The sequence below is a fragment of the Heteronotia binoei genome, chromosome 7, assembly GCF_032191835.1.
Source record: "Heteronotia binoei isolate CCM8104 ecotype False Entrance Well chromosome 7, APGP_CSIRO_Hbin_v1, whole genome shotgun sequence".
Taxonomy (NCBI): domain Eukaryota; kingdom Metazoa; phylum Chordata; class Lepidosauria; order Squamata; family Gekkonidae; genus Heteronotia; species Heteronotia binoei.
In genome coordinates this window covers 79739781-79762746 of record NC_083229.1, presented here as the reverse complement: position 1 = coordinate 79762746, position 22966 = coordinate 79739781, and the positions used below count along the sequence as shown (strand labels likewise).

General features: G+C 40.8%; 1 protein-coding gene across 2 annotated transcripts in view; it reads right to left on the bottom strand.

Annotated features, from left to right (window-relative positions):
• The window catches only part of OSBPL1A (oxysterol binding protein like 1A), a 99466-nt gene extending 79977 nt beyond the window's left edge, over positions 1-19489 (bottom strand). For both annotated transcript variants that reach the window (XM_060243896.1, XM_060243897.1), the window contains exons 1-3: positions 19383-19489; positions 5684-5806; positions 4743-4828 (exon numbers count right to left, since the gene is read on the bottom strand). In XM_060243896.1, the coding sequence (XP_060099879.1) occupies positions 4743-4828; positions 5684-5804 (207 nt within the window). In that variant the 5' untranslated portion in view covers positions 5805-5806; positions 19383-19489. The remainder of the gene's footprint in view (positions 1-4742; positions 4829-5683; positions 5807-19382) is intronic.
• Positions 19490-22966: the final 3477 nt, after the last annotated feature.

Sequence of the window (22966 nt, the reverse complement as noted above, 5' to 3'; positions counted from 1 at the left end):
GCGGCTGTTGCTAGGCAACCATAGTTATCCAGGCATGGTTCTGTTAGTAAAAAGCATAGGGAAGAGGCAGGGCCAGTGTGGTGTACCAGTTAGAGCTTCAGAGTAGGGTCTGGGAGACCCAGGTTAGAATCCCCATCTTGCTGTGGAGATTTTGGATCAGTCACATACTTTCAGGCTAATCTACTACCCCTATTGTGAGGATAAAAAGGAGAATAATGTAAGCTGCTTTGGTCTCCACTGTGGAGAAAGGTGGGGTATAAATGAAGTAAATAAATAATATAGCTGAAGGTAGGAGACAAACAAAAGATAGATTGGAGAATGGCCAAGAAGGAGAGAATGAAGCGGGTAAAGGGGAGAGGATATGGTGATTGCTAGGGCGAAGGAAAGGGGAAATAGGATGGGGAAAGGGATACAAGGGAAAGTGAGGCACCTCCCCACAAGTCCTACCATGCAAGTGGGACTGGCTCTACATAATTGGCTGTTGGAAGAGGAAGGGACAGCTTAAGACGGAGGGGCAGATAAAAGTAGGCTGGCCATTGAGTGGGAAGGGTTTCCAACTCCAGGTTAGGAAATTCCTAAAGATTAAGGGAGATGGAGCCTGGGGAAGCTGGGGGTTAAGGAGGGATTGCTTTCAGAGGGATATAATGCCATAGACTTCATCTTCCAAAGCAGTCATTTCTACTAGGGTTAGAGATTTCAGGTGAGGGCTAGAGATCTCCTGGAATCACAACTGGTCTCCAGATGACAGATCAGTTCCCCTGGAGAAAATAGCTGCTTTGGAGGGAGGATTCTATGGCATATCCTACTGAGGTTGCTTCCCTCCTCAAACCTTACCCTTCAAAGGCTTCACTCCCAAATTTCCAGGAATTTCCCAACTTGGAGCTAGCAACCCAAAAGAAAACTGTTCTGTAGTTGAGGGATCCATTGTGATTCCAAGAACTGACCACCCAAGAAGCAGAGATGGAATCAGGAAAAGAGGAGAGGTTATAGAGGCTTTCAGGAAAGGGAAAGAGGAAATGAGATGCCTCCTACAAGTCCTTGCGGATTCCTGCTGGTTGCCTTCTAATAGCTACCATAGGTTCTTTTCTGTGCCTACAGCAAGAGCACCATTATAAGACCCATAATGTAGAATTACAAAGTTGGCATAAATTTTAAGCTAAATCTTGGGTTTTATTACAATGTTCTGCTTCATTTACAGAACTTATCTGCATATACACACTCAACTTTGGCATGTACACACTTCATTTTCCATGCTGTAATGTCTGGGATAGAATAGCTCAAAACTGTACAATACTTTTTGAAATCTATATTCAGTTCAGCTCTGAAATGCTTCAATGACACAACAAACACTGATCCAATGTACAAGAAGGGCACTTGTTGAAGGTCTGGGATGGGATAGAACAGGACTCTGATTTTTACATCCATATTGTTTACTGTGACAATGCGGCATCCACTTATATGTGAAGTGCCGCAGGAAGCCATTCTCTCGCCAATATTATTTAACAGCTATATGCGCCCCTTTGCCCAGATTGCCCGAGGTTTTGGGATGGGTTGCCACCAGTACGCTGATGACACCCAGCTCTATCTGCTGATGAGTGGCCAGCCAGTTGCTGCCCCTGACCAGTTGTCCGGGGCATTGGGAGCCATGGTTGGGTGGTTATAACAGAGCCGGCTGAAGCTGAATTCAGCTAAGATGGAGGTCCTGTACCTGAGTTAGGGTGGGGTGCGTATGGGCATCAAGCTCCCAGCTTTCGACGGTGCCACACTGGTGATAACCCAAAAGATGAGGAGCTTGGGAGTGACCTTGGCTGCCTCACTTTCCATGGAGGCCCAGATCACGATGGTTGCCAGGTCTGCCTTTTGTTATCTTCAGCACATCAGTCAGCTAGCACCATATCTATCCCCCCCAGGACCTGGCTACAATGATCCATGCAATGGTCACTTCCAGACTAGACTACTGTAACTCGCTCTACACTGGCTTACCCTTGAGACTGATCCGGAAACTGCAGTGGGTGCAGAATGCGGCGGCTCGCCTGCTGACTGCACCACCTTTACAAGTGGGCATTCGGCCGGCGCTCTGCAGTCTGCACTGGCTGCCCATCGAGTACTGGATCCACTTCAAGGTTCTAGTGCTAACATTTAAAGCCTTATATGGTCTGGGACCAACATACCTGCGGGGCCGTCTCTTTCCATATATGCCCAGGAGGTTGTTATGTTTGGCCTCCCAACATTTGTTGGCTGTCCCCGGCCCAAGAGACGCCCGCCTAACCTCAACTAGGGCCAGGTTTTTTTCAATCCTGGCCCCAACCTGGTGGAATCAGCTCCCTATTGAGATCCAGGCCCTACCTGGCTTATTAGCCTTCTGTACGGCCTGTAAAACAGAGCTGTTCCACCAGGCTTTTAGCAGAGGCTGCGGGCATCTATTCTTGATCTGGTTGGCCTCCCCGGCCAGTGCTGTCATCTGTGCTAGGAACTGGAATAAAAACTGCCATCCCTATGAGTTATCATAATGCAAGATGGCTAGGTTGGGCAATATGTGATGTCATGGTAGTGCTGTTGAGTTGTCTGTTTTAAAATTTTTATTATATTTTATTGTATGATTATATGTTGTACTCTGTTCTAAGCCCTACGGGGAATGGATGAAATAGAAATTTACTAAAATAAAATAAAAATAAAATTTACATGTGACATACAAACACATGTGTTTTCCAGGTTTTGTGACATGGGCATATTCAGATATGGACCTTACAACCCATTTTAGTTTCATAGCATACTGTAATATTTAGACTTTGTGAAGATATTTTGTGTGAGAATTAAGCTTAGCTATATATGACTATCAATCCAACCAACATATATGACTATGAATCCAATCCAACATGCATACCAAATACACAATTAATTGTATGCAGATATCATACTTAGTGAGCGCATAAAAACTACAAGCAAATGTACTTTTACTGCTGATGAGGTTAGTTATTGAGACCATAATCTGCCTAGTCAGAAGAACTGCACTGGCTTTCTAGGCCTCACACATATAATTAAAAGTGTTCGTTATTATCTTTAAACTCCTAAACAGCCAGGTACCTACATACTTAAAGAGCTTCTTGTTCATTAGTTGTTGTGGATTTTCCAGGCTGTATGGTCATAATTTTGGCATAGTAGTACCTGATGTACTTGTTTCCTTACTAACTTACCCATTAATCTTTCTTTTAAAACCATATGTTATTATCCACACTAGAAAAAGTGATGGGAGTTGCTAATTGTTTTCACTCTAATCAGTTTACTCCCCCCCACACATGTACAAATCATGTGTGCAGGACTTCCTAAACTTCAAGGAAAAGGACATTAGTGTTTATTTAGATTATTATTGTTGTTGCTGTTATTGTTATTGTTGTAATAATAACAACAACAACAATAATTATCATCGTCGTCATTATTATGGCTTATTGTAGAAAAAGCCCAGCAGGAACACATTAGCATATTAGGCCAAACCCCCTGACACCAAGCCAGCTGGAACTACATTCCTGCACGTTCCTGCTCAAAAAAAGATGCCATTGCCATCATGGTTTCTACACTGTCCTCCCCCATAAACAGCGCTCAGGATAGTGTGCAACAATACAAGATCAATCATTAAAAACAGTAAAAATACAATACATTAACGTAAGTAGATGTTGCTAAAGATTCTGAGTGTGTCACTGCCTCAAGGGGGGAGGCAAGAGACAGGAGTGTCAGGCAGATGGAAATCATTTCTGTCCTCAACTGAACACCTGGTGTAACATCTGTCTTACAGGCCCTACAGAACTACATTAAGTTCTGCAGGGCATGGATGTTATTTGGCCGAGAGTTCCACCAGATTGAAACCAGGGTGGAAAATGCCCTGGTTCTGGTCAAGGATAGCTGGATGTCTCTTAGGCTGGGGACGACCATTAAGTTCTTATCTGCTGAGCACAATGCTCTTCGGGGTGTATACCAGAAGAGGTGGTCCCAAAGATACGTGAGTCCCAGACCATTAGGGGTCTTAAAGGTTAACACCAGAACCTTGAACCTGATCCAGTACTCCACCTGGAGCCAGCGCAGCTTGTGCAGCACAGTCTGAATATATGCTGTTCATGGGGTCCCCATAAGGACCAGCACTGCTATGTTCTGGACCAGTTGGAGTTTCCAGGTCAGTCTCAAGGGTAACCCTATGTAGACCGAGTTATAGCTGTCCAATCTGGAGGTAACCATTGCATAGATTATTGTGGCTAGATCAGAATGAGACAAGAAAGGAGCCAGTTGCCTGACCTGGTACAGCTGACAAAATGCCAGTCTGACAGCGTTCATGATCCGGGCCTCCACTGATAGGGAGGCATACAGAATTACATTCAAGCTCTTGACAGTTAGTGCTGGTATCAGGGACACAGTCAAGAGCCAGGAGTTGGCATTTCAAGCCTAAATCCCCTCTACCCAGTCACAGAACCTCTGTTTTAGCAGGACTCAGTCTCAGTCAACACTTTTTCAACCATCCTACCATGAACTCCAGCCACTTGGCCAAATTTGCTGGGGTGGTATCCAGCCAGCCAGCCACCCATCTACAGATACAGCTGGTTGTCATCAGCATACTGGTGACATCCCAGCCCAAAACTCCACATCAGTTTTAGGTTTTTGATGCTCAAACTAGATGGTCTCTTCTTGAAAATATCTTGACTTTTTGTGTACAGTAATATAAACACATTTAAAATATAACAAGCAAAAAGTTATACCTTCAGCAAGTCCTCCACAACACTGGTATGCCCAAAATAGCATGCAAGATGAAGAGGAGTCCATCCTAAATTAGATTTACTTCTGCCTATAGAACACAATATAAACATGACAAATGTAGGGTATGGCAACCAAAGATAACATTGAAAGTCAACCTACATTCACCATTTGTCCAAAACATTCCTCCTATAAAATGACAAACATTAATGTCTACCCAGTAATTCAACCAGGATGGTAATTGTACCTCCATTATCAATTTAATTAGTATACATTCTCAGAAACAGCATTTTTCTTTTCAAGGTAATGTTTTCATAATTGAGAATATTCTTAATTTCCCAATCCAATTGAAAAGGGAGATTACACTGATGATGAAGTTTGTGACAACAGTAGTTGACTAAAAATCCAGACTTCAGCAACTCTTAATCAAAGCAAAAGTCTAATATCAAAACAAGTAATCAATGGGTACTAAGGTACTGGGGAGAGGCGAAGAGTTCAATGTCTTCTCTTACGCATTCCTTTGTCTATGAGATGTGCTCTTTTTAATGCAAGTGGGGGCAGACATATGAACTATATAACCAGTCTCTGGCTCCAGCAGCTATTAGAGAAAGTTTAATTTATGTGCTAGAGCAGCTAGGCAACATGTGCCTGAGCTAAGAAAATTCTGAAGCAGACAGTGCAGTAGTTTTTGGTTTTTTTAATGAGATGCATGCTTCTGTTGAAAAAAAGAGTTCTACATGCTTATTTAGTGGTCACTTTTAACATACTGTTTTCCAGCAATATATCCCTAAGATTTGACTCTGGGCCTTATTGTAAAGCACACAGGTACAAATAACAAGCAAAAAGAAAAAGAATACCAAATACCAAAAATGAAAGGAAATCATAACAATTTCTTAATGTAACTAATACAATTAGGGGAAACGGAAGGATTATCTATAGTACCAACCTTTGCAGTTGATATTAAAAACAACATCTTTCTTCTTCAGGGTTTCCAACAGTTGCCGGATCTCTTCAGAGTTTCCATTTCTAGCACTATGGAGAAGATGTTGTTCTGCTTCTATGTTCATCTCTGGTAACACACAGGTATGGCCTATTAGATCTTAGATCTAACAAGCCAGGATTTGCATAGAATAATGACTTAAATAGGTTATATTAGTTGGGCTCTGAAACTTATACAGACATCCAAATGCTTCCATGTGTATACCACAGTTTCCCCACTTTCCTGATGTTCTGTGCTTCTAAGGAAAGCTCTCTTGATGCTCTAATGTTTGGAGTGCTTTTCTAGAGGCTCAGTCCTAAAAATAATTCCTCAGATGTTTTGGGGGCAGGGTATTCAAGAAACTACATACAGAGTCCTTATAGTCTCACTTAATGTGCAATTGCCAGTAAAATTACTGGGAACACGTCACACATTTTTACTTGCTCTGCCCAGTCAAAACAGAAGCATTAGATTTCTTTCATTCAAATCCAGCCTTTCTTCCTTATGAGGATCAGAACCAGCTTACATTGTTTTCCTCTCCTACAACCCTTGAGGTAGGTTAAAATCTGAAAATGTATGACTGGCCCAAAGTCCCCCAGAACAAGCTTCCATGGCAGAACAGGGATTCAAACCTGAGTCTCTCAGATACTAGTCGGATGTTTTAACCACTCTAACCATATTGGCTTTAGTATCTGGCTCTAGTGTTCAGATAAACTGCATTATAAAGGAGTTTGCATAGCCTTATCAGAGTGTTCCAAAGAAGAAGAGCAACTATCAGAGACTTGTTGTAGAGCTAATAGCTCTGGGCCACATATCCCTAGCTATTCTCATGTGGATGTTTGGCCTTGAATGTTGTTAATAAAAACATGTTTCTGCAGAAGGCGAACATACGATCAAGCCACAACTAACTCATGGTGACCCCAGCCACAGGGTGTCCCAGGCAAGAAACAAGCAGAGATAGTTTGCTACTGTCTTCTTGTATATAGCAACCCATCTAAGCATTGACTATGGCTGGCCCTGCTTAGCTCACAAATGATGAGCCTGGGCTTAGCTGGGCTATTCAGGCTGCTCCAAGTTAATCAGAATTTTTTTTGCCCTGATGAAACCATCACCCAGATCCTTGGCTGTCTAAAACTGTGTTAACAAGCTGAAGACCTAATATGTAAAAATCCAGAAATGTTATGATTTTCATCCTCATTCCATTACACATTTTCATAAACTGCACAGCCTAGTTATTATTTCAGCAACCTTATCTAGGTATTAGTTGCAGTTGTGATAAAAATACATGCGCATTTCATATTTCAGTAGCCACCTAAAGTGAACTAGTAACATGTTTGCTTGAACCCCCTGTGGAGCTATACAGCATTTTACTCAGATTTAATTTCATTCTGTAGTAAGGATGCCAGCCTCCTTGTGGGACCTGGGGATCCCCTGGAATTACAACTCATCTCCAGACTACTGGAAAAAATGGATTCTGTGCATGGTGGGTGCTACTGTATTGTATCTCACAGAGGTAACGGGCTCCATCCACAAATCTTCAGGAGTTTTCTAACCTGGATCTAGCAACTCTCCCCGCCCCACCACCACACCCCCTGCTGATGACTGTGAGGATCTGGCAGCCTTCACCACTGGACATTTTGTGAATGCAGTAATATCACAGAAACCTCTTGGTATAAAAGTAAGCTCCTTATAAATTTGCATTTTGCAACATCAAGGAAAGGGTCTAAAATGAAAAATAAGCTGAAAGCAAAATGCAACTGAAAAATTGGCTCCATTCATTTCAACATCCAGCAAAACATACCATGTATCTTGATCTTTACTAAGCTGGAGAATGGCCTAAGAAAGAAGCTGGGGATGGTGTATAGAATTTCTAAAATTCAACACAAATTTCTCAGATCAATTAATCAGCAAATGCAACTGCTTAACCTGGCAAAGGGAATCTAAGGGCACTATTGTTCAAATAATCAGTATTTGACAATATTACATCCAACAGTGAAGAGCTGACTAATAACATAACTTTCTACAGATTCCATGCCATACAAGTGCTTCCTTTCTGCAGACATTTCTCTATCCTCTTAGAGATTGTATAACATTTCAAGGAACTAAACAGATGATAAAAGATCCCAGCTTGATGTAGGAGATACCCTATTGCCTTAGATAGTATAGCTCTTGACAATTTTGTTTGCCCAGTGCTCCCTTTCTTCTTTTATAGCAGTGGTTCTCAAACCTTCTGGGGCCACTGCTCCCTTGGTTTCATAAACTCATCCAGTGCCCCCTGCCCTATAAAAAAAGATTACTCAGAACTGGGGTTTGCAAGACCTGCTAAGAAAAACAATAACAGAACAGTAACAATTAATTGCACATTTATTCAAAATCCAACTTTTTATTCAGCAAAATTGATTAATTTGATCCTGTAAAACCAGCTTTTTGAAGTCCACTAGTCATTTAACAAGAATCTTAGATACCACATTTAGTAACTCCTTCACTGTTCAGTCAATTCTTAAATTTTATGTATTTATTTACTTACTTTGGATTTATATTCTACCCTCTCCGCAAGTGGACTCAGGGCAGCTAACAATAATTTTAAAATAGCAATACTGAATTATAGTATTAAAAACAATAAATTTAAACAATTAACATCAATTTAAAACTACATTATGGTGCTACTCAGAAAAAAATTAAATAGGTGGGATCACAACTTTCATCAGCAGGCAGTCTAATTAATATTGATGTCGTAACAGTGATAGATGGGCTTGATTATACAAGTTTTGCAATGTCTGGTTTTTAGTAACTTAGCAGGAGTCTTACATCACTGTGTTTAGTAATCAAAAGTCAGTTTCTTTGCTTGGAGAGAAGTCAGATGGCCACATTAAAACCTCATTCAACCAACTATGATGTTAGAAATACAACAAAGAGCTTCTCAACCACTGTCCATAATGCAGGATACCAACCAGAAATTTTCTTACGTAACCAAACCTCTTGCTATAATTTCTTAAACCTTGGCTTCTGTTCAATGTCACTCTGTAGCTCAATAAGTTCTTCCTCCACTGACTCTACTCATCAGCACCTGAAAATGGATTTATCACCCAATCTTGAATTTCCATTGAAAGAAGATCAAATCACTTCAGACACACCTTCAAGCTGTATATCCAAAGAGCCCCCCCCCCCCCCCCCCTAAATCATCATCTTGAATCCCACGTTTCTCTTCTAGGACAGATATGCTCAGAAATTGGTATAGTTTATGATAGCCTGTATTGTGTTTGAATAGTTAACTCTGAATTAAACAGAGACACAACAGATTTGGCCTTAGTAAGACTGACCTTATTTCCTTGCACCTGCAAATTAATTTAATTGAACTTTGAAAATAGTTCTGACAAATAAGCAATGTTATGCGTTATCTCTTTTAATTCATCACTGAGCAAGAAATTTGTGTCTTTAAAAAATTCCACAACAGGGTCAAAAAGGTCATAAAAGCATCTCACACAGTTGCCTTTTGATAGCCAATTAGCTTCAGCATAAAAGCAGCAAACATTCAAAATCTCCATCATTCTCAATACAGAACTACTGGAATAGTCGATCACTGAGAACATGGGCTTTAATGTTATTCACTGTAGTAAAGACAGTGACTTGCTCGGGCAATCACTTAGGGTTTTGTAACCAGATACTGGTGATGAATGACACAGGGAATGAGAAAGACATCTGGCACTGCTTTTTCTATGCCCAGGGAGTAGCAACCACTCACTGATGGTGCTGCATCAGTTGCAGAACCCAGTATGTTAAGTGGAATTTCCTGGTCTTTGAACAACACCTGATAAACATGAACTATTAACTACCCTTTATTATCTATTTTTAGTTGCCTTGCACAACTCTTGAACCAAACTTCCACCTTTTATAATGTGCACATAAGTGAGAAGCAAAGATTCATTGCCTGATGAAGTTGATTAATTCTGTTGCCCATCGTATGCTGTCCTGAGTATGCTGCACAATGTATCTACCACATTTTCATATGCATCTTTTCATTTAATTGCTGTTGAGAGGAATTATCTTTCAGGACTTACTATCAAAAACTTGGGGGGGGGACCCAAATGCTGTGACAAGAGTTTTCAAAATGGGGTATGCCAGTCTGACTAGAGCGCTGGCAAAATATTTACTAAAAATTCCACTAGTTTACATGAAATTTCAGCACTATGCAGAGGCAGAAATTTGAAGTGCCATGTGCCATAGTTCGCTCAATTGTAAATAAATTAACAATGTCGTTAAAGGGGCATACCTCCAGTGCCCCTCTGGTTGTCCTCATGCCTATTAGTGCCCCTCCAGGCAATCCTATCACCTCCAAGGGGTAGAACTGCTCACTTCAGGAACCACTGTTCTAGAGCAATTTTCTGATCTCTTTGTTTAACAACCATGCTGCAAAATAGTTCTGGCATTCCAACACTCCATTCATATGTAATAGTGGAAGAAACCAAATACTGGAGGTTGTGAACCAGTACATTTTCAGGCTGTGAACCAGTACATAGTAAACAGCAGGCTATGCCTCTCCCCATGTAATCCTATGGGCCCCAGTGAAGGTTTCAACTCCTCCAAGAAACAAACAAAAAAGACAAAATTAAGAGTAAATCTATATATCATTTTAGTGTTTTTTCCCCAGCATAATATATTTCCTTTGTGCCGTTCTCTAGTTATAGCACATTGTCTTACAGAGAATCAAATACTGAAGACTAAACACACTAACAAAAATTCCTGGAGTCTGTAAACTTTACTACTGCAATTTATTTATTCCCAGAATTCCCTGCAGGTAATCTGGAATGCTTCCCTAGCTCAGAATGTAGGTTGGAACTTCAGGTATATCATGTGCATTGCCAACAAAGTCTGCCTTTTTAATCAGCACATGGTCATCTGTTAATTTTTCAACATATATGCCAAGCAGGAAAGTAGTTCATTTTTGTAAGAGGAAGCTGATAGCGGTACTCATGGTTGCACAGAGAAAAGCCCCTTTGGAGGCCCAGGCCACTCCCAGATTTTGAGGTCCTTTGCCATTTAAAAAAAAATATATGACACAGGATGTCCATAAAACATAATGGAAAGTTTATCAAATGCCAAAAAATGTAACAAGTATTTAATTGTTAGGCACCCTTTGAGCTTGAGGCCAAGGGCAAATGGATTCTTCTCTGATTCCTTCTGCACAGAGCCGTGTTAAGTAGGGATGGCAGCCTTCAAGTGGGACCTGGGGATCCCCAGGAATTACACTAATCTCAGACTTACAAGAGATCAGTTCCTCTGGAAAAAATGAATGCTTTGGAGGGTGGACTCTATGGTATTGTACCCCCGCCCCCGCCCAGAGGTCCCTGTCCTCCCCAGGCTGCTTTCCAAAATATCCAGGAATTTCTCAAGCTGAATCTGGGAACACTACCTCCCAATCCCCTGCCAGGCAACCCTAGTTTAGGTATCAGCATGATCTTGTTTCATAGTTCATATATGGACACAAGTCTATTCGGTATTGCAAAGCACTCTCAGTAAATATTTTAGATTGTATGTTTAGGCTTCAATCTTAAACACACTTTCCTGAGAGTAAGCACCATCAAATAAATTAGACTTAATTCTGAGTAGATCTGCTTAGGATCTCTGTAAGGTATATATAATTGACATTACAGATTTATAATTGGTCCCTTACAGTCTGCAATCGATGAACCCTCCCACAGAATTAAATCTTTTCAGTTCTGTTCCGTTTCCGTTAAAGAGGCTCTACAAACACATGTCCAAAAAAAGTTCATATTTTTACTCAAAAACAAACATTAAAAGAGCAGCATACGTTAAAAACATTATTGCAAGCAGTGTTTGTTTGTTTGTTTGTTTGTTTAAAGAAACATCATTGTTCAGAAATACTTAATCAAAATGAACTACCTTACTACACTGGCAGAACAAACTGAAAGCAACTGAGTTACCAAATTGTTTAATTTTCTATTGATGAACATGATTTTGAAAAATTGCTGAAACAGACATGTTTGGGGTTGCTATTAAACACTGATAAATGAAATTTACTTTTTTTTTTAATCATCAAGTGAATACTTCAGTTTTCTTTCCTATTTCAGAATGCACTTAGATCCCAGTTCAGGGGACTGTGACATTTCTTTCAGCAATGTAACAAAGTTAGAGTCCAATAGCAACTTTAAGACCAACAAAGTTTTATTCAGGCTCTGGGCTTTCATGTGCAGGCACGCTTTTTCAAACAGGATGGAATCAGACTTGCCTGTCCTTAGAGCTTTGTTGGTCTTCAAGGTACTATTGGACTCTAATTTTGTTACATTGCTTCAGACCAACATGGCTACCCACCTGGACATTTCTTTCAGCACTTATGATCTTTGTGATGTAAACATGAAATGGGTTTCTGCTGGTACTGTTTTCCTGTTGAGCCATACTGACAAAGTAAGTGATACAGAAAACATTTGGGCTGAACAAATTGCAGAGCAGCACAGAGAGGCAAGCACAGAGAGCTGCAAGGTGGGGCCATGGGGAAAACATGCCTACATTTCCTCAGGATATTTCCCACGTACTGTCATGCAGTGCGTTGTTGAACAGGGAGAGTGTAGACATGCCATGCCTCAAGGCGCATATCCTACTAAACTACATAATTAAATTCAGCATCATAGTTATGTAAATCATACTCAGTTTCATGGAGTGCTTCTACCAAAGGCCTGATCACCAGTAATTACACCAGTTGTCCATATCATTCCGAGAAATCCAAAACTTTCCTCCAGCCTGTTGCATGCTTCTCCCCCACCCCAGGTTCAGATAACTAGCGCTGTGGTGTTACTACACTTAGTGCTGTGGTCTGTTTGATTGCACATAATCCATTACTCAACCATGCATGCACCACTTGTTTTCTACCTTCTGCTAAGTCTTCTTGGAGTGCCGATCCTGGGGATAATCCCACTACAGTTAAAAGCAACTGGAGTGAAACTGAACTGTAACAAGACTTAATACAGGAATTATTTGTCAGTTACACTTTGCAATTTAAGATGAAAACTGTATACAATCTGGTTTCCACAGCTTTGAGAGGTGAAAAGTAAAACTGACAACAGCTCACTTTCCCCTTTACCCATACTAACTTCCAGTACATCTTCAAAGTTAAAATGAGGTGAGGTTGACAAACTTTTTATTCATGTCACCACATATTTGTCTTCTGCGAGCCACAGCCATGGCACCAGGTTGCTAACTAGGAAAGGGGTCTTGGCAGCAGGTGGTGCGGAGGAACTCTAGCTAAGGGAAAGTGACTTCTCTCTCCAGAGCAAAAGCAACAGAAGTAGAAGAACAGATGGAAAGCTGCAGGCTTCTCAGCTCTTGGACACGAGTCTCATGCTGTTCAGACAGCCTTCATTCATAGGATGCAGTGATCCTCACCACTCAGTGTCCTGGAACTTCATGTTAGGTACAGAAAGATTACTTTCCCCTCTCTAATAGATACAAACACCCTCTGCTTCTGGAATATGATGGCATGTCACCTATGAACACCAAATTCTGGCTTTTTTGCTGCTACTGGGCCCTTGAAGCCAGACACACACACACATAAACGATAGCCTGACAGAAAGTAGCACTACAAAGTAGCTGTAACTGTTTTTCAAATACTCATTATTTATTATTTATTTACCGCACGTATTGCCAGCCTTCCTTGTTCAAAATTGAAGTGGATCATGAAAAAATCTATGCTGCCATACGGCCTCTACAAAAAGTATGCAACATAATGCTTACCGAGCCAGTGTGGCATAACGGTTAAGAGTGTCTAGTGACTAGAATCTGGTACAATTCCTTGCTCATGCCATGGAAGCTCACCTTGGGCCAGTCACACTTGTTCAGCCTAGCCTACCTCACAGGGTTGCTGTTGTGAGGAGAGGAGAATGATGTAAGCTACTGGGGGGAAAGGTGGGCTACCAATGAAATAAATAAATAGTAGATAAATAGTAGATACTGCTAAACTGCCTAAGGAAGAGGCATGGCTCGCAAGCATCACAGGCACTTCTCCCTCTCCAGGAACACACATTTGGTCTATAAAATGTCGAAAGTCAGACCACCTGTATGTTCATTATAAAATATCGGTTGCAAAGAAAAGAATTCTTAAAAATCAGTGAAAACATTCCACATCTAGGTTTTAAACACACTGTATACTTTTTTGGGGGTGGGGGAGGGGTGGGGTTCTTTGTGGTTAGCAAACTCAGTTTATGTGGGAAACCATGTTATACTTTAAACAAGTCAAATCTATTTCTCCTGAAATACTGCATTCATTTATTTAACTTATTTCATTTATACCCCTCCTTTCCCCCCCATAAGAACTCAGAGCAACTTACATTGTTCTTCTCTCCTCCATTTTATTTTCATAATAACCCTGCAAGGTAGGTTAGATTGAGAGTGTGTCTCCCAGCAAGAATATAAACAAAACTCATAGGGTACACGTGACATTACAAAAAAGAACGCAGCACATTAAGATGCCATTGCCAGTATCTATTATGTCCAGGATGGTTACATTTTCCCTGCATTTTAAGTCAGTGCTTATTTTTTTAAAAAATCTATTAGATGTTTGTAGACAATGGCTAGTAAAGTCCAGATATTAAGTATTGTACACCATAACTTGTATTCTCTTCTTCTGACAGTTTGAGTACTTGGAATGTGCATATCCTTGCAACAGAGATGCTACTTGGATATAAAATTCTAGTGCCCTGTAACATAAGAGCAGTAAGTGTTGCAGCTTCTGAATGGTTTCTGCCAGATTCTTTGGGTTTCCAAATCCATTCTGTTTTGTATTATACTTTCCCTTCTTTTGGTTTGATTTGATTTTCAAGTTGTTTCTATTATTTATTTCAAAAGCTTCCAAATCCCTTTTGAATGCCTTTTCCTACACTCATCATAATAACCTATTGCTCCTCAACAAGCTATTGTTTACTATGTTTTTTCCAAGCTTCATATTTCTATAGTTTATTTGTGCCCCCCCCCACCAGTGCTTGCCTTTTCCTCTGGTCCCAAGTTCTATCAATGACTGACCACTTTTTTGCAAGATTCCTTAACTTCGTCTCCTTTCTTTACCTTATCTATTACACCAATAATAGAATGCTTAAGTACCAGAACTTGCTTCAGCCTTCTGAAATACCATGTTCCCATGACTGTAAAAAAAATATTCAGCTCAAGGCCACAATTTTTCATGGTACTCTTCTGATAACCAAATGTCCATCATGAATCTGGATACGCTTGTTACTTTCTCAACTAATATCTCAGGCACTTCCTTTGACAGATTCAGTAACTTATAGTACAATCCCTCAGATGGCCTATGTCCAACAAGAGTAAGATACATTCAGAACTGCCACCCCATTCAAACTAAGAACATTTGCATGCGCATTTTTTTCATGGATAACTCAAAAAATTGAATTTTTAACTTCAGGCACGGAAGGGGCTGTTCTTTCTTTTAGCTCATATTTTGAGGGCAGTAATAGCTGCTTCCATTAGTTCATAATACTGAGAATAACGCAGTAGATGCTGGGTTCTGTGTTCAAAGAGGACACCACCACAAGCTTTTGGAAAATTTACAATTTACAAGGAAAGCATGAAGACAACTGTTTTTCCCTGTCTCCACCCACCCCCAATCAGGGCATGCAACCTTTGAAAGAATTTCCATTTAGTAATTGTAGTGCACAGATGTTGATAGACCCATCCTCAATTAATTAAATTGCCCTTTAAAGCCACAGGAAAATGAGGTGAGAGTGTGAACAGAACACAACTCCAAACCAAAAGCGAGAGATGTCATTTTTGAACAATATTCTATGCAAAAAAATTTAAAAAATACTATAAGGGGAAAAGATTTAATTAAAGGGTGAGTTTTTATTTAAGATCATACAATTTTATAGTGCTTTTATCTTGGAAGATTTGGTTGAACTTAATAACTTAATGTTTTATGGTATTATGTTTTATTTTGTAAATAAATAAAACCTCAGGCAGACTTGCTATACTAATTTTCTGCTTTCAGTGAACATCTTAAACAGGGGAATATTCACACATAGTACTCTGGACCTGCAATCTAAGGGGTACAATTCATTTTACCACCTCAGGAATCTAACATCTAATTTCTATTTAATTCTCTTGGCCCAGGTCTAAGGCACTTGTCACCACAACGACTTGTTGCAGTGAATTTCATAAATTTATGATGTGCTGTTTTAACTACTATCACCTGTCCTTACTCTGCTGTCCATCAGCTTCACTGGCTGAGCCCAAGTTTTAATGCTGTGACAAGTGATGGGGAATGCCACATTCCTGATGAAAGGAACCACACAACACGCATGTCCAAGGAGGAAATGCTTAGCTTGCAAAGCCAGCGGTCTTTATTTTATAGGGTTCAGGTCTCAGATGAAGTCATCACAACACAAAGCTTCTGATAGGACATATGCTTAGCATGCAACAATATTCACAACACTTAGCAAGTTCTCAAAATATCTTGTCTCAATGTGAGAGTGTCTGCGTTTTCCAGACATTGCAGGTTTTGAACTACTGAACTCATGATACTTCCCACTCTTTAGGGGTCACAATGTCAAGACACCATTTCAGCTATATGGTTCTACACATTCCTTTTTTTTTTTTTGCCGTCAAGTCACAGTTGACCTATGGTGACCCAGTGGGGTTGTCTGTCTCTCTGTCAATGACCCTGGCCTTCCTTGGTGGTCTCCCATCCAGACACTAGCCAGGGCCAACCCCGCTTAGCTTCTGAGATCTGATGAGTTATCCAGGCCAGGGCTATGTGTTATTTTATAAATTCCCACCCTATCATAACACTTACTTGTCCTTTTTTGTTGCTCAACTAATGAACACCCAACCAGTTTAGCCTTTCCTCAAAGACAAAAATACTTCAACCCCTTGATCATTTTGGTTACCCTTTTCTGCACCTGCAGTATTTTTTGTTTTAAACAATGGGGTGACTAGAATTGTACTCAGTATTTCAGAAATGTATATCATGTTAGGTGCTGGTGCTGGTATTCAATTTGCTAAAGAAGGTGGTTTTAGGCCAACTTTGTCAACTTGTCCAGGTAAATCTTCACCATCTAAGGTACTGTCTAAGGATGCACTTACATCAGTGCAAGAACCTTCTCTGCAGTGTCCAAAACAGATCTCAGCAAAGTATTATTCCAATTAGCAGGACCCCAATACATTGCCAAGAGTCTGCAAATGGTCCTAAACTGGAAATGTAGTTAGTCTAGCAGATTTCTATAATCATTAACTTTTGGGGGAGGTAAACATCACAAAAGCACTGACACAAACAAGTAAGGCAAATAGATTGATTATATGAGAGGCACTTAATGAGTTTAAAGGAGAGACCACTGCAACTAAACTTCATATTTTGATTATAGTGTTAAGTCGCTCACAGACCAATTTATACCTTCAGCATTGCAGGGATGTTTTTGCTTTTGTTTCTTTTTTAATAACATCATAGCTGTAAATCACATCATATATATTTCAGAGAAATGCTAATGCATTCCAAGGAGGCCAATACAGATTAAAACTGTATGGGAAATCTGCAAGAGAGTTTTGACAATGGAACTGGCTGTTTTTAGGCAGCTAACTCAAACACACCTTACGGAAGTTACATTGTTTGGGGAAAGGAAGTATTCCATTAATAACCCTTCTGATTAGGGTTCCACAGAACATTCTAATTGCTTTTTGCATTAATTGGGTCCCTGTTTCAACAATGATTAGAAACTATGTTCTGCTTGAAAGTGATATGTCATTTACTATTCTACATCAACATCACTCACTTATATCTGAATGACAAAAAGCAGATTATAAACCAGTGCTGTCTGATATTAATGTGTTCAAGCTTTGGGAAATGAGCACATTTTTTAAACCAAAGGCTGATGAAATTTCCATTTCAACTGCATTTATGTTTATCACAATGATATTCATGATGACTCTATTTGCTGATCTCATTAGGTTTCCAGATGCTATCCCTCTATGCCTGGATTTCTCATTCAAAAGGCACCAGTCCATAGTATTCCCTTAATCATCCCCTACTGGCCAGCTGACAACATGAGACAAACAGGAAAATGCTCTCCTGATCAATAACTCAGGTAAACCCTGATGTTCTTATTCTGTCATCACATTACATATGGTTAGTGATACCTATTTCTGGATACACAGAATATGTCTACCTTGGATTTCGTGGGAACTACATTAATAAAAATACTGTTGTGCTTTGTTTCTTAAGGGAAAGGTCCAACTAGTTTTTATCCTTTTTATAATAATTGTATGATGATGTCAACTGAGAGAATTCTGCATCCTATATAAGAAGGGCCACTGTGGTGCAGCAGCTAGAGTGTGTGTGTGTGTGTGTGGGGGGGGGGGGAACGACGGCATTTACTTCCCTACTCAATCATGAAGCTTCCTGGCTTACCTGAAGCCAGTCACTAACACAGAGATACTGAGAGGATAAAATATGTGGGATAAGAAACAAGTATACCACTCAGCTCCTTGCAGGCAGGGCAGAATAAAAATAAAACAAAACTAACAGGGATGGTGTCACACAGAAAAATTATCATCAATCCATTCTCTGACTGTAAACTGTTCTTCAAGTTGTCAGGCAGAGGTCTTCACATCAGCTATTACTTGATCCTTTCCATCCGGAGATGCCAGGGTTTAACTGGGACATTCTGAGTACAAATCAGACCCTGAGCCATGGTCCCACCACATAAGACCATTTAATTCTAGGCTGCATGCATATTTTGTGACTGAACCCAAACTTTGGCATTTTCACATTGACTAGTCCCTCATAAACATGTGTAATACAGGTGATGTTAGAAACGAATTTTGTAGCATTGTGTATGACTATACCCTACATCACGGACTGAAGATCTTCAGTGGTTATTTCCAAACAATGCCTGGATTCCTTTAACACCTGCATGACAAGACCAGGGATTCAAATCCCCACTTCCTTAAGTGTTCTTGATTACCTTGGGACAGTCACTGTCTCACTCAACTCAGAAGAGGGAGAATAAAACAGAGAAGGGAAGAACACCACCAGCAGTGCCTTGGGGAAAGGGCAGGGTAAAAATCAAGTAGATGACATTTTCCTTAGAATGGGACAAGTTGTGCCTACTGAGTTCCATCAATCTGTGCAAATAGCCCTGCACCCTACCCAAAAGGAGCAACAAAGCGAAAAACAAACAAAAACAATCCTCTAGCCTTTAAGAACCACTTAAACAACTGAACCAATTCGGACAACTCAGCAAACTTCGCATGAAAGCCTAAAGCTGAAGTCATAAGAGGTACCCGTGACTTTTGTTTTTAAGGGGAAGAGTGAGCTGCCTTTCCCAGACGTTAAAAACTGCCTATAAATGAGAAAGCACACAGGCACTCCCCCCCCCCCCCCGCAAATTCTCCGCCTCGTCAGGGGCTTGGACACCCCCCACCCCCTCCCGGCTTCGTACTAGGGTTCTGCTCTGCATCCCGCTCTGTTGAGCTGGGTCACAGCGCCCTGGCCCGAGAGGCAGCCGCTAACAGCTTGCCAGATGCCCACAACAGGACCAGATGCCCGAGCAAACAGCACTGCAACCTCAGAGCCTCCCCAAGGGAGAGCGCAAAGCTCCGCACCTCCCGTTCGGTCAGAACTCGTCGTTGCCTCTCTCCTTCCAGCCCCTCTCACCACTTCGGGCGGCGCCAGGCCGGTAAGCGATCCCCCTCGGCCAACCAAGGTCCCCTCCGCCGAAGCGCCACCACTCACTTCGCGTGCCCTCCCCTTTGGCCCCGCCCCCTCCTCCCCTTTTATAGTTCGCTCCTTCGCACGTGACTGCGCAGCGGGGAGGATTCTGAGCCACTCCTCTTGCTCTGACCTGCCAAGAGACAAAGCAATTAGCGTAGGGGTGGCAAAGGCGGAGCGCTTCCCAGCGGCTGAGACCTGTAGACTGACTGAGCGCCCTCACTGTGGAGCCCTGCCTTCGGCCAAGGAGTTTTAGCACGGGAAAAGGGAAAGACCAGCAGGGAATATCTTTTTGAGATGCAGCTGCGTGTGTAACCCTATCTTGTGGACGGGCTTGCAGGTTTATATAACAATATGCCTTTTTTTAAAGCATGCGAACGCTTTAGAGAGGGCCACTTTGATGAAACCACGTGTGCATAACTGTTTAAGGCATGGCATATCAAATAAAGTTGGTAGCAAATGTACAAGACTATTGTGGAGAACGTGATACATATTTTTAAAAATGCAATATGCTAGAAACCTATGTTCAAATAATATTGATATGGGAGAAGGGTCTTAAGCCGTTTGTTTGATCAAAACTAAACTAGTACTTTGAAGTGAGCATGGAAACAAATGAAAGCTGAAAGTGTGGATTAATATAGGCATAATCTAGCCCAAGTGGCTCATCCTGACCAACTTCCTTCCTACATAGACACTTCAGAGGTTTAATACAAGTGCATTCAAAACTCTACACATTCCTATATGTAAATTCAAATAATGTTTTGTTTTTATATAAGGTCAAACATCAGAAACTGAAACCCACTTTAATTTACACTTGTGAATTCAGTAGAAGATTGTACCTCAAACCAACATTCTGACCCCAATGTAGGTTTACTCAGCTATGCCCCACTGATTTCAGTGTACTCCCAAGTAAATACATACTGGAATACAGCTTCATTTTGTGACACTATGCACCAGTTGCAATGTAATCTTGAAAACAGATAGGGTCAACTAATTCCATTGCTACTGATTGATTTGAAGCACATCTCATTCTGCACAAGATCAGTTTCTGGATTAGATAAACATGTTCTGTAAAACTCATAGTAATAGACCTTAAGTCTTATCTGTGCAGACAACCTAAAAATTCACCAGATGCAGAATCTTCCCACACTAATTACAAGATCAGGTCCCAAGCTCTATACGAATACACCCTTCCTGTGCAGTATTAAGACATTTTAAGAATTACACATTTTTCTTGAATGCAGCAAAATAGTATGCATGCAAAGTACACAGTTTGAATTCAACATACATTTTATATATATGCAAACATATACAAAGCATTTCATCTGATTAAAACAAACCTTTGACTTCTCTAGAAACTCTTAAGAGGAGTATTTCATCTGGGGGGGAAATCAAAAGTAATGAGGATGACTGATAAACAAGATGCTAGAAGAATATAAGAAAGAGTAGGTGTGCCGGTATAACTGGTAAATCTATGCCTACAATAAATATCTCTCTCTGATTCAACATATTTTTTATCATAAGTCTGGAATATGGACTGAAATAAATATGAAATTGATTGCATAAATTAGCTCTTGAGATATAGTTTCAAACCTAACTTAACTCAGCCAAGCTGCAGTTTTATCCATGACACATGAAAACAATCTTACAGTATAACTCTGTCTCTACAATACAGTGGAAAATATGTTGATAGGATTGCCAACCTCCAAGTGGTGGCTGGAGATCTCCCGCTATTACAACTGATCTCCAGGCAATAGACATCAATTCACCTGCAGAAAATGGCCACTTTGAAAGGGACGTGGCATTTTATCCCATTGAAGTCCTTCCCATTCTCAAACTTCACCCTTTTTAGGCTCTGTCCACAAAATCTAGATATTTCACAACCCAGAGCTGGCAATCCTATGCATTACAGTTATGTTCGAAGTGCTGTAACAGTGTAATTTCTCTTTAGATAACAAGAGGTCAGACACTTCGGTGAAAAGACTAACCAAAAGTACACTGGAATGTCTCCTCTAGGATTAGACGTGTTTAAATTGCAGCAACTATTAAGACACCAGGATGGCACATTAAATAATAATAGTAACAGCAACAATAATAACAATAACATTGATGATGAATTCAGGAAAAGTTTTAATGGTGAAAAAGTTACAGTATAAAAAGTACTAGGAAATACTATATAAAGTTATTGAAAGTCTAGAACAGAACTTGTATTTACATGGTTGTGGTCTTCATCCCAAGTACACTGCTGCTTCTTTCCTCATAAGACAGGCGTATGCAGAAGGGCAACAGATTTTCTAGGATGTAAATTGCCTTCCACAGGTTAGCATGCAATCCAATCCTATGCATGTTTACTAGAAAGTATCACTAAGTTAACAAATAAGTATATGTAGGGCTAAATTTGCAAGCCTAAACCAACCCAAACTCTTTAGTTTAGAGACCAAGACAGTTAAGAATATTATGAATTACTGAGAAAAATGAACAGAGAAGAACCATTTCCATGCATGACCGCTTGCTGGTATAGATATTTATTAAAGGCTGTGCTCTGAGCACACCCAATGACAAAAGAAATACATGGCTACTTTTTTACAGATCTATTTGACTGAAGTCTTCTTATTTCCTTTTTATGATACAATGGGTAAGGCCATTTATGATACAATGGATAAGAAAAATACAACAAGCACTAGAAGGAGACTCTGGGCAAGTGCCTACCACCCTTGCTGTCTTCCCACCCACCTAAGTGAAGGCACTGACTCCCCCCCCCCACCTCAAGGGGAACTAATCTCTGCCATCTAGAGAACAGTTGTAAATCTGATTGATTAAATCTCCAGGAATTTCCTAACCTGGAGTTGGCAATCATATCTCCTTCACTTTATCTGCCCCTCTGATGTCAGGTTTCCATTGCTTTTCCCCTCCTTGCAGCCTTTATATAGGAAAAGGACAGTGAGGGGACCCAAAGCAGCTTACATCATTCTCCTCTCTCTTTGAACTGAACAACCCCGTGAGGAAGGTTAGGCTGGAAGCCTGTGAATGGTCCAAAATCTCCCAGTCAGCTTCCATAGCAAGAACCTGGGTCTGGCAGACCCCACTCTGAAGCCCTAACTCTTATGCCCTCCTCAAACTCCACCACAGAATCTCCAGGAATTTCCCACTAACCTGGAAAGGTATCACTAAAGGCCTCTGGGTGAGTGCCCCCCCTTGCTGTCTTCCCACCTTCCCAAGTGAAGGCATTCACTCCTCTCCCCCCCACCTCAAGGGGAACTGATCTCTGCTATCTGGACAGCAGTTGTAATTCTGAGTGATCTCCAGCCCTTACCTGCTGTGAATGAACATTCCTTTTGTGTCAGTTGAAGAGAACTACTTTCTTTCATGAACATGTCTCTCACAGTTTACTGTTTTGCTTCACTGTTTGCTTTGCGGCAGCACTGTTTATGGGGGTAGGGTGGGATGGAAGATGGACTGCCCTGGACTTCCTACAACAGGTTCTGAAGAGATGCAGTAGTGATCAGTAAGTCCCTGGGAGAACCTGCCAG